General features: G+C 57.6%; 2 protein-coding genes across 2 annotated transcripts in view; both read right to left on the bottom strand.

Annotated features, from left to right (window-relative positions):
- MOGS (mannosyl-oligosaccharide glucosidase) overlaps positions 1-9,569 on the bottom strand; it is a 29,078-nt gene extending 19,509 nt beyond the window's left edge. Inside the window, exons 1-3 of the mRNA XM_063457512.1 lie at positions 9,506-9,569; positions 1,777-2,097; positions 1,345-1,562 (exon numbers count right to left, since the gene is read on the bottom strand). Coding sequence (XP_063313582.1) covers positions 1,345-1,562; positions 1,777-2,086 — 528 coding nt within the window. The 5' untranslated portion in view covers positions 2,087-2,097; positions 9,506-9,569. The remainder of the gene's footprint in view (positions 1-1,344; positions 1,563-1,776; positions 2,098-9,505) is intronic.
- Positions 3,420-5,098, bottom strand: LOC134615247 (nacrein-like protein C1). Its single transcript, XM_063459733.1, has 2 exons — positions 4,995-5,098; positions 3,420-3,549 (listed from the first exon to the last, which is right to left on the bottom strand). Exons 1-2 carry the CDS (start codon positions 5,096-5,098, stop codon positions 3,420-3,422), a joined length of 234 nt encoding a protein of 77 aa, XP_063315803.1.
- Positions 9,570-12,295: the final 2,726 nt, after the last annotated feature.

Genomic DNA, 12,295 nt, shown 5'->3' with positions numbered 1-12,295 from the left:
CCGGTACTCAGGACGCCAAGCAGTATCGCCCCGGTACTCAGGACGCCAAGCAGTATCGCCCCGGTACTCAGGACGCCAAGCAGTATCGCCCCGGTACTCAGGACGCCAAGCAGTATCGCCCCGGTACTCAGGACGCCAAGCAGTATCGCCCCGGTACTCAGGACGCCAAGCAGTATCGCCCCGGTACTCAGGACGCCAAGCAGTATCGCCCCGGTACTCAGGACGCCAAGCAGTATCGCCCCGGTACTCAGGACGCCAAGCAGTATCGCCCCGGTACTCAGGACGCCAAGCAGTATCGCCCCTTTACTCAGGACGCCAAGCAGCATCACCCCGTTACTCAGGATGCCAAGCAGTATCGCCCCGTTACTCAGGATGCCAAGCAGTATCGCCCCGTTACTCAGGACGCCAAGCAAATCGCCCCGTTACTCAGGACGCCAAGTAGTATCGCCCCGTTACTCAGGATGCCAAGCAGTATCGCCCAGTTACTCAGGACGCCAAGCAAATCGCCCCATTACTCAGGACGCCAAGCAGCATCACCCCATTACTCAGGACGCCAAGCAAATCGCCCCGGTACTCAGGACGCCAAGTAGCATCGCCCCGGTACTCAGGACGCCAAGCAGTATCGCCTCCTTACTCAGGACGCCAAGCAGTATCGCCTCCTTACTCAGGACGCCAAGCAGTATCGCCTCCTTACTCAGGACGCCAAGCAGCATCGCCCCGTTACTCAGGACGCCAAGCAGCATCGCCCCGTTACTCAGGACGCCAAGCAGTTTTGCCCCGTTACTCAGGACGCCAAGCAGTTTTGCCCCGTTACGCAGGACGCCAAGTAGTACCGTCCCGTTACTCGGGATGCAAAGAACTACAGACAGGTAATGCTCATTTTACGACTTACCTGTTTAACGAAGACTCAGACTTGTGACCAGCTCTCTAGCACGGGTATTCAAGGAATTCCCCATGTTAGAGTGCTGGTCTATGTTCAGGGAAATTTTCCCGAACATAGACCTGCACTGGTGCGCACGCTCTGTAGCGCATCCTCACTTACCGACCAATTCGTTTTACGACTGAGTCGTAAGAACGGAACCCAGTCGACAAGTGAGGAAAGCTTGTACTTCTGTCACACCAAGCAGTTCAGTCCCATTCTCTGGACGCTAAGTAGTACGGTCTTATTACTGATCTGCTGACTAAATGGGCCCAAGCAGCCATATTAGCTTTGGGCTAGCAGCCTATTCAGATCATGTCACCACTCATTGCCCCAGGGGTAACCTTGGCGTTTGGATCCAGACTGATTGTAGTGCTGGTGGGGAGGCATTCACCGACTATTCCTTGTCCTTTAACCCATCTCACCTGAGGAGTCACTGTAATTCTCCAACTCCAGTCACCCCCATGAAGACCTCCTTGTCTCTTCACAAACTCAGTTTTCAGGGTGTACCCCTTATCTTTTATTTCTTGAGTTCCAAAATTAACCCCATCATGCATCAGCCACCCGTACTGAGACAGCCCATCACTCTGCTCGCAAGTGTGTCGGAGAGATGGCGATCGGGACTGAGTTATCCACATCATGCCTGGGAGGAGAGACAAGTGTCAGTTATAGAGGACATTACTAAATCTCGAAGACATGAAACAAGTGACACAGGAAGGCAAACAGACAGATGGGGATGGGGGAGGGGGGACAGTGAGAGATTATTTATTGAAGCAAGCATTGTTGGAAAAATATAGAAAATACATTTATTTTTTTATTCTAGAGTATTTATATTTTTTGTAGTTTTATTTTTTTACCTGTGACCACTGATCGAGGACTGCGAGTCTTCATGCCAAAGTAGACCTGTGGCCTGTATGACCCCCAAAACATGTCAGGGGAGCTGCTGTTAGGAGGGAAGACAGAGGGCGCAGGGTGCAAGTTTGCCACTCTAAACGCCAGTCTCCAACCCTGATAAGTGCTGTATGCAAAGGCACCCAGGCCTGCAGCGCAGCACATGGCAGCCAGCAATATAATGTAATTCCAATAGCGAGACGGAGGGGCGGCTTTTCTGGGACGGGAAGCCGGATGTGCTTCACCCCCTCCACCGTGACGCCTGCGCTCCCGCATGATGTTCTAACCTGGAGATACAGAAAGCACAGGATTAAAAATTCTATTGTTTAGTATCCTGCCCCAAACTGTTCTGTCTGTATGGGGGATCCTGGGAGGGGACAATGTCTTCTTGTGTGTTCCACCCCTTGCATAGGGAAAGTATAAAGCCACATGTGGCCAATAAAGTTGTTGTTGTATCCCTGGAACTGTGTGTCGACCAGTTACTGGGGGGAAGATGGGTCTCTTTGTTCTGTATTAGCCGAGGTAACCGGTCAGATTACCCTCAACCCGCTACACCGCGTTCCCCCCATTAACCCCGCGTTCCCCAGTTTCCCCATTAACCCCCCGTTCCCCAGTTTCCCCATTAACCCCCCATTCCTCGGTTCCCCCCCATTCCCCCCATTAACCCCCCGTTCACCGGTTCCCCCATTAACCCCCCATTTCCCGGACCCCCCGTTCCCCGATTAACCCCCCGTTCCCCCCATTAACCCCCTGTTCCCCGATTAACCCCCCGGTTCCCCATTAACCCCCCCAGTTCCCCCATTAACCCCCCGTTCCCCGGTTCCCCCCATTAACCCCCCGTTCCCCGGTTCCCCCATTAACCCCCCGGTTCCCCCATTAACCCCCCGGTTCCCCCCATTAACCCCCCGGTTCCCCCCTTAACTCCCCGTTCCCCGGTTCCCCCATTAACCCCCCGGTCCCTGGTTCCCCCCATTAACTCCCCGTTCCCCATTAACCCCCCGTTCCCCGGTTCACCCATTAACCCCCGTTCCCCGGTTCCCCCATTTACCCCCGGTTCCCCCATTAACTCCCCGTTCTCCCATTAACCCCCCGTTCCCCGGTTCCCCCCATTAACCCCCCGTTCCCCGGTTCCCCCATTAACCCCCCGTTCCCCCATTAACCCCCCCGTTCCCCGGTTTCCCCATAAACCCCCGTTCCCCGGTTCCCCCATTAACCCCAACGTTCCCCGGTTCTCCCTATTAACCCCCCGTGTGGCGAAATCGACCTCGCCACGTGTCCTTGGAGGGGGCCGATTGCCCGCCTCTTGCCTTTGGACTATGGACCAGACTTTATCCCCATTAACCCCCCGTTCCCCGGTTCCCCCATTAACCCCCCGTTCCCCGGTTCCCCCATTTACCCCCGTTCCCCGGTTCTCCCCATTAACCCCCCGTTCCCCGGTTCCCCCCATTAACCCCCCGTTCCCCGGTTTCCCCATTAAACCCCCGTTCCCCATTAACCCCCCGTTCCCCGGTTTCCCCATTAAACCCCCGTTCCCCATTAACCCCCCGTTCCCCGGTTTCCCCATTAAACCCCCGTTCCCCATTAACCCCCCGTTCCCCGGTTTCCCCCATTAACCCCCCGTTTCCCGGTTTCCCCCATTAACCCCCCGCTCCCCGGTTTCCCCATTAAACCCCCGTTCCCCATTAACCCCCCGTTCCCCGGTTTCCCCATTAAACCCCCGTTCCCCGGTTTCCCCCATTAACCCCCCGTTTCCCGGGTTTCCCCCATTAACCCCCCGTTTCCCGGTTCCCCCCATTAACCCCCCGTTCCCCGGTTCCCCCCATTAACCCCCCGTTTCCCCCATTCCCCGGTTCCCCCATTAACCCCCCATTCCCCGGTTCCCCCATTAACCCCCCGTTCCCCGGTTTCCCCATTAACCCCCCGTTCCCCCATTAACCCCCCGTTCCCCCATTAACCCCCCGTTCCCCGGTTCCCCCATTAACCCCCTGTTCCCCGGTTCCCCCATTAACCCCCCATTTCCCGGTTTCCCCATTAACTCCCCGTTCCCCGGTTCCCCCATTAACCCCCCGTTTCCCCATTAACCCCCCGTTTCCCGGTTTCCCCATTAACCCCCCGTTTCCCGGTTCCCCCCATTAACCCCCCGTTCCCCGGTTCCCCCATTAACCCCCCGTTCCCCGGTTCCCCCATTAACCCCCCGTTCCCCTGTTCCCCCACTAACCCCCCGTTCCCCTGTTCCCCCATTAATCCCCCGTTCCCCCATTAACCCCCAGTTCCCCGGTTCCCCCATTAACCCCCCGTTTCCCGATTAACCCCCCGTTTCCCGGTTTCCCCATTAACCCCCCGTTCCCCGGTTCCCCCATTAACCCCCCGTTCCCCGGTTCCCCCATTAACCCCCCGTTCCCCGGTTCTCCCCATTAACCCCCCGTTCCCCGGTTCCCCCCATTAACCCCCCGTTCCCCGGTTCCCCCATTTACCCCCGTTCCCCGGTTCTCCCCATTAACCCCCCGTTCCCCGGTTTCCCCCATTAACCCCCCGTTCCCCGGTTTCCCCATTAACCCCCCGTTCCCCGGTTAACCCCCCGTTTCCCGGTTTCCCCCATTAACCCCCCGTTTCCCGGTTTCCCCATTAACTCCCCGTTCCCCGGTTCCCCCATTAACCCCCGTTTCCCGGTTTCCCCATTAACCCCCCGTTTCCCGGTTCCCCCCATTAACCCCCCGTTTCCCGGTTCCCCCCATTAACCCCCCGTTTCCCGGTTTCCCCCCATTAACCCCCCGTTTCCCGGTTTCCCCATTAACCCCCCGTTCCCCGGTTCCCCCATTAACCCCCTGTTTCCCGGTTCCCCCCATTAACCCCCCGTTCCCCGGTTTCCCCCGTTTCCCGGTTTCCCCATTAACCCCCCGTTCCCCGGTTCCCCCATTAACCCCCCGTTCCCCGGTTTCCCCATTAACCCCCCATTTCCCGGTTCCCCCATTAACCCCCCATTTCCCGGTTTCCCCATTAACCCCCTGTTCCCCCATTAACCCCCCGTTTCCCGGTTTCCCCATTAACCCCCTGTTCCCCGGTTCCCCCATTAACCCCCCGTTTCCCGGTTTCCCCATTAACCCCCCGTTTCCCGGTTCCCCCATTAACCCCCCATTTCCCGGTTTCCCCATTAACCCCCCATTTTTCCGGTTTCCCCATTAACCCCCCATTTCCCGGTTTCCCCATTAACCCCCTGTTCCCCGGTTTCCCCATTAACCCCCCGTTTCCCGGTTTCCCCATTAACCCCCCGTTTCCCGGTTTCTCCATTAACCCCCCGTTCCCCGGTTTCCCCATTAACCCCCCGTTTCCCCCATTCCCCGGTTCCCCCATTAACCCCCCATTCCCCGGTTCCCCCATTAACCCCCCGTTCCCCGGTTTCCCCATTAACCCCCCGTTCCCCCATTAACCCCCCGTTCCCCCATTAACCCCCCGTTCCCCGGTTCCCCCATTAACCCCCTGTTCCCCGGTTCCCCCATTAACCCCCCATTTCCCGGTTTCCCCATTAACCCCCCGTTTCCCCATTAACCCCCCGTTTCCCGGTTTCCCCATTAACCCCCCGTTTCCCGGTTCCCCCCATTAACCCCCCGTTCCCCGGTTCCCCCATTAACCCCCCGTTCCCCGGTTCCCCCATTAACCCCCCGTTCCCCTGTTCCCCCACTAACCCCCCGTTCCCCTGTTCCCCCATTAATCCCCCGTTCCCCCATTAACCCCCAGTTCCCCGGTTCCCCCATTAACCCCCCGTTTCCCGATTAACCCCCCGTTTCTCGGTTTCCCCATTAACCCCCCGTTCCCCGGTTCCCCCATTAACCCCCCGTTCCCCGGTTCCCCCATTAACCCCCCGTTCCCCGGTTCCCCCATTAACCCCCCGTTCCCCGGTTCTCCCCATTAACCCCCCGTTCCCCGGTTCCCCCCATTAACCCCCCGTTCCCCGGTTCCCCTATTTACCCCCGTTCCCCGGTTCTCCCCATTAACCCCCCGTTCCCCGGTTTCCCCCATTAACCCCCCGTTCCCCGGTTTCCCCATTAACCCCCCGTTCCCCGGTTAACCCCCCGTTTCCCGGTTTCCCCCATTAACCCCCCGTTTCCCGGTTTCCCCATTAACTCCCCGTTCCCCGGTTCCCCCATTAACCCCCGTTTCCCGGTTTCCCCATTAACCCCCCGTTTCCCGGTTCCCCCCATTAACCCCCCGTTTCCCGGTTCCCCCCATTAACCCCCCGTTTCCCGGTTTCCCCCCATTAACCCCCGGTTTCCCCATTAACCCCCCCGTTCCCCGGTTCCCCCATTAACCCCCTGTTTCCCGGTTCCCCCCATTAACCCCCCGTTCCCCGGTTTCCCCCGTTTCCCGGTTTCCCCATTAACCCCCCGTTTCCCGGTTTCCCCATTAACCCCCGTTTCCCGGTTTCCCCATTAACCCCCCGTTCCCCGGTTTCCCCATTAACCCCCCATTTCCCGGTTCCCCCATTAACCCCCCATTTCCCGGTTTCCCCATTAACCCCCTGTTCCCCCATTAACCCCCCGTTTCCCGGTTTCCCCATTAACCCCCTGTTCCCCGGTTCCCCCATTAACCCCCCGTTTCCCGGTTTCCCCATTAACCCCCTGTTCCCCGGTTCCCCCATTAACCCCCCGTTTCCCGGTTTCCCCATTAACCCCCCGTTTCCCGGTTCCCCCATTAACCCCCCATTTCCCGGTTTCCCCATTAACCCCCCATTTTTCCGGTTTCCCCATTAACCCCCCATTTCCCGGTTTCCCCATTAACCCCCTGTTCCCCGGTTTCCCCATTAACCCCCCGTTTCCCGGTTTCCCCATTAACCCCCCGTTTCCCGGTTTCTCCATTAACCCCCCGTTCCCCGGTTTCCCCATTAACCCCCCGTTTCCCCCATTCCCCGGTTCCCCCATTAACCCCCCATTCCCCGGTTCCCCCATTAACCCCCCGTTCCCCGGTTTCCCCATTAACCCCCCGTTCCCCCATTAACCCCCCGTTCCCCCATTAACCCCCCGTTCCCCGGTTCCCCCATTAACCCCCTGTTCCCCGGTTCCCCCATTAACCCCCCATTTCCCGGTTTCCCCATTAACCCCCCGTTTCCCCATTAACCCCCCGTTTCCCGGTTTCCCCATTAACCCCCCGTTTCCCGGTTCCCCCCATTAACCCCCCGTTCCCCGGTTCCCCCATTAACCCCCCGTTCCCCTGTTCCCCCACTAACCCCCCGTTCCCCTGTTCCCCCATTAATCCCCCGTTCCCCCATTAACCCCCAGTTCCCCGGTTCCCCCATTAACCCCCCGTTTCCCGATTAACCCCCCGTTTCTCGGTTTCCCCATTAACCCCCCGTTCCCCGGTTCCCCCATTAACCCCCCGTTCCCCGGTTCCCCCATTAACCCCCCGTTCCCCGGTTCCCCCATTAACCCCCCGTTCCCCGGTTCTCCCCATTAACCCCCCGTTCCCCGGTTCCCCCCATTAACCCCCCGTTCCCCGGTTCCCCTATTTACCCCCGTTCCCCGGTTCTCCCCATTAACCCCCCGTTCCCCGGTTTCCCCCATTAACCCCCCGTTCCCCGGTTTCCCCATTAACCCCCCGTTCCCCGGTTAACCCCCCGTTTCCCGGTTTCCCCCATTAACCCCCCGTTTCCCGGTTTCCCCATTAACTCCCCGTTCCCCGGTTCCCCCATTAACCCCCGTTTCCCGGTTTCCCCATTAACCCCCCGTTTCCCGGTTCCCCCCATTAACCCCCCGTTTCCCGGTTCCCCCCATTAACCCCCCGTTTCCCGGTTTCCCCCCATTAACCCCCGGTTTCCCCATTAACCCCCCCGTTCCCCGGTTCCCCCATTAACCCCCTGTTTCCCGGTTCCCCCCATTAACCCCCCGTTCCCCGGTTTCCCCCGTTTCCCGGTTTCCCCATTAACCCCCCGTTTCCCGGTTTCCCCATTAACCCCCGTTTCCCGGTTTCCCCATTAACCCCCCGTTCCCCGGTTTCCCCATTAACCCCCCATTTCCCGGTTCCCCCATTAACCCCCCATTTCCCGGTTTCCCCATTAACCCCCTGTTCCCCCATTAACCCCCCGTTTCCCGGTTTCCCCATTAACCCCCTGTTCCCCGGTTCCCCCATTAACCCCCCGTTTCCCGGTTTCCCCATTAACCCCCCGTTTCCCGGTTCCCCCATTAACCCCCCATTTCCCGGTTTCCCCATTAACCCCCCATTTTTCCGGTTTCCCCATTAACCCCCCATTTCCCGGTTTCCCCATTAACCCCCTGTTCCCCGGTTTCCCCATTAACCCCCCGTTTCCCGGTTTCCCCATTAACCCCCCGTTTCCCGGTTTCTCCATTAACCCCCCGTTCCCCGGTTTCCCCATTAACCCCCCGTTTCCCCCATTCCCCGGTTCCCCCATTAACCCCCCATTCCCCGGTTCCCCCATTAACCCCCCGTTCCCCGGTTTCCCCATTAACCCCCCGTTCCCCCATTAACCCCCCGTTCCCCCATTAACCCCCCGTTCCCCGGTTCCCCCATTAACCCCCTGTTCCCCGGTTCCCCCATTAACCCCCCATTTCCCGGTTTCCCCATTAACCCCCCGTTTCCCCATTAACCCCCCGTTTCCCGGTTTCCCCATTAACCCCCCGTTTCCCGGTTCCCCCCATTAACCCCCCGTTCCCCGGTTCCCCCATTAACCCCCCGTTCCCCGGTTCCCCCATTAACCCCCCGTTCCCCTGTTCCCCCACTAACCCCCCGTTCCCCTGTTCCCCCATTAATCCCCCGTTCCCCCATTAACCCCCAGTTCCCCGGTTCCCCCATTAACCCCCCGTTTCCCGATTAACCCCCCGTTTCTCGGTTTCCCCATTAACCCCCCGTTCCCCGGTTCCCCCATTAACCCCCCGTTCCCCGGTTCCCCCATTAACCCCCCGTTCCCCGGTTCCCCCATTAACCCCCCGTTCCCCGGTTCTCCCCATTAACCCCCCGTTCCCCGGTTCCCCCCATTAACCCCCCGTTCCCCGGTTCCCCTATTTACCCCCGTTCCCCGGTTCTCCCCATTAACCCCCCGTTCCCCGGTTTCCCCCATTAACCCCCCGTTCCCCGGTTTCCCCATTAACCCCCCGTTCCCCGGTTAACCCCCCGTTTCCCGGTTTCCCCCATTAACCCCCCGTTTCCCGGTTTCCCCATTAACTCCCCGTTCCCCGGTTCCCCCATTAACCCCCGTTTCCCGGTTTCCCCATTAACCCCCCGTTTCCCGGTTCCCCCCATTAACCCCCCGTTTCCCGGTTCCCCCCATTAACCCCCCGTTTCCCGGTTTCCCCCCATTAACCCCCGGTTTCCCCATTAACCCCCCCGTTCCCCGGTTCCCCCATTAACCCCCTGTTTCCCGGTTCCCCCCATTAACCCCCCGTTCCCCGGTTTCCCCCGTTTCCCGGTTCCCCCCATTAACCCCCCGTTTCCCGGTTCCCCCCATTAACCCCCCGTTTCCCGGTTCCCCCCCATTAACCCCCCGTTTCCCGGTTTCCCCATTAACCCCCCGTTTCCCGGTTCCCCCATTAACCCCCCATTTCCCGGTTTCCCCATTAACCCCCCGTTTCCCGGTTTCCCCATTAACCCCCCGTTTCCCGGTTTCCCATTAACTCCCTGTTCCCCGGTTCACCCATTAACCCCCCGTTCCCCGGTTTCCCCATTAACCCCTTGCTGTCTCTCTCTCACCTGGTGTCAGCAGATTTCCGGGTGGGGGCGGTTCCCCGCTCTCGGCCAATCACAGCCTGGCTCTGTCCGTGCGTTCCACGCCCCGCGCGCTGATTGGCTGATCTCAGACATGTGAGGGTAACAATGCTGGAAGGTACAAGCCCCGCCCCCGCCCAGGATTGGTCATTTCCCGGACTGTGTCTCCGCCCACAACCCTCTCCGCTGACTTCTAGATTTCCTCACCTCGTCTGCTGACACCCCCGACCGGATATCACGTGGGAGAATAATCTGACGGAAGTCGGTCAAATGTCGGCCATTTTGGTAATCCTTTTCGCAGTACCGCAAGCCATCTTTGTCCTCCCATAATACTCACACCGGAAGTCCTCCATCTTTGTACTCATACCGGAAGTCCTCCATCTTCGTGCTCACACCGGAAGTCCTCCTCTTTGTGCTCTTACCGGAAGTACTCCATATTTTATGACAAGTCATACAGGGTTATTTATTAAATAAGAATTGTGTGAAATAGTTAGTGGGGGTGAGAGGGTAATAGAATAATACATGAATTTATAGTGAATTCTAAATTTCAGGGCAGACTAGCCGATCTAGAAAGATTCTCCATCTACTTCTGCCTTCAGCTCGGCTACTCTGGCCTTACATTGGAATTAACCATTCGGTAATCTCCGAGCCGTGACCGAGGCCGACATTAACTCCCAATGGAGAAACAGTCAGTATTATCCGAGCCGTACCCGAGGCCGACATTAACTCCCAATGGAGAAACAGTCAGTAATATCCGAGCCGTGACCGAGGCCGACATTAACTCCCAATGGAGAAACAGTCAGTAATATCCGAGCCGTGACCGAGGCCAACATTAACTCCCAATGGAGAAACAGTCAGTAATCTCCGAGCCGTGACCGAGGCCGTCATTAACTCCCAACGAAGAAACAGTCAGTAATATCCGAGCCGTGACCGAGGCCGACATTAACTCCCAATGGAGAAACAGTCAGAAATATCCGAGCCGTGACCGAGGCCAACATTAACTCCCAATGGAGAAACAGTCAGTAATCTCCGAGCCGTGACCGAGGCCGTCATTAACTCCCAACGAAGAAACAGTCAGTAATATCCGAGCCGTGACCGAGGCCGACATTAAATCCCAATGGAGAAACAGTCAGTAATATCCGAGCCGTAACCGAGGCCGACATTAACTCCCAATGGAGAAACAGTCAGTAATATCCGAGCCGTGACCGAAGCTGACATTAACTCCCAATGGAGAAACAGTCAGTAATCTCCGAGCCGCGACCGAGGCCGACATTAACTCCCAATGGAGAAACAGTCAGTAATATCCGAGCCGTGACCGAGGCCGACATTAACTCCCAATGGAGAAACAGTAAGTAATATCTGAGCCGTGACCGAGGCTGACATTAACTCCCAATGGAGAAACAGTCAGTAATATCCGAGCCGTGACCGAGGCCGACATTAACTACCAATGGAGAAACAGTCAGTAATATCCGAGCCGTACCCGAGGCCGACATTAACTCCCAATGGAGAAACAGTCAGTAATATCCGAGCCGTGACCGAGGCCGACATTAACTCCCACTGGAGAAACAGTCAGTAATATCCGAGCCGCACCCGAGGCCGACATTAACGCCCAATGGAGAAACAGTAAGTAATATCCGAGGCCGATATTAACTCCCAATGGAGAAACAGTCAGTAATATCCGAGCCGTGACCGAGGCCGACATTAACTCCCAATGGAGAAACAGTAAGTAATATCCGAGCCGCGACCGAGGCCGATATTAACTCCCAATAGAGAAACAGTCAGTAATATCCGAGCCGTGACCGAGGCCGACATTAACTCCCAATGGAGAAACAGTAAGTAATATCCGAGCCGCGACCGAGGCCGATATTAACTCCCAATTGAGAAACAGTAATATCCGAGCCATGACCGAGGCCGACGTTAACTCCCAATGGAGAAACAGTCAGTAATATCCGAGCCGCGACCGAGGCCGACATTAACTCCCAATGGAGAAACAGTCAGTAATCTCCGAGCCGCGACCGAGGCCGACATTAACTCCCAATGGAGAAACAGTCAGTAATCTCCGAGCCGCGACCGAGGCCGACATTAACTCCCAATGGAGAAACAGTCAGTAATATCCGAGCCGTGACCAAGGCCGACATTAACTCCCAATGGAGAAACAGTCAGTAATCTCCGTGCCGCGACCGAGGCCGACATTAACTCCCAATGGAGAAACAGTCAGTAATCTCCGAGCCGCGACCGAGGCCGACATTAACTCCCAATGGAGAAGCAGTCAGTAATCTCCGAGCCGTGACCAAGGCCGACATTAACTCCCAATGGAAAAACAGTCAGTAATATCCGAGCCGCACCCGAGGCCGACATTAACTCTCAATGGAGAAACAGTCAGTAATATCCGAGCCGTGACCGAGGCCAACATTAACTCCCAATGGAGAAACAGTCAGTAATATCCGAGCCGCGACCAAGGCCGACATTAACTCCCAATGGAGAAACAGTCAGCAATATCCGAGCCGCGACCGAGGCCAACATTAACTCCCAATGGAGAAACAGTCAGCAATATCCGAGCCGCGATCGAGGCCGACATTAACTTCCAATGGAGAAACAGTCAGTAATATCCGAGCCGCGCCCGAGGCCGACATTAACTCCCAATGGAGAAACAGTCAGTAATATCCGAGCCGTGACCGAGGCCGACATTAACTCCCAATGGAGAAACAGTCAGTAATATCCGAGCCGTGACCGAGGCCTTCATTAACTCCCAATGGAGAAACAGTCAGTAATATC

Source organism: Pelobates fuscus, chromosome 6 (assembly GCF_036172605.1).
Source record: "Pelobates fuscus isolate aPelFus1 chromosome 6, aPelFus1.pri, whole genome shotgun sequence".
NCBI classification, from domain to species: Eukaryota; Metazoa; Chordata; class Amphibia; order Anura; family Pelobatidae; genus Pelobates; species Pelobates fuscus.
This window is presented reverse-complemented; position numbering and strand designations above follow the sequence as displayed.

Excerpts from the sequence above, each read along its gene's own strand:
- LOC134615247 (XM_063459733.1), bottom strand. The coding sequence starts at position 5,098 with ATGGAGAAACCGGGAAACGGGGGGTTAATGGGGAAACCGGGAAACGGG. Across the intron at positions 3,550-4,994 it reads GGGAAACCGGGAAATGGGGG|AATGGGGGAAACCGGGGAAC; the intron begins GTTAATGGGGAA and ends AAACGGGGGGTT.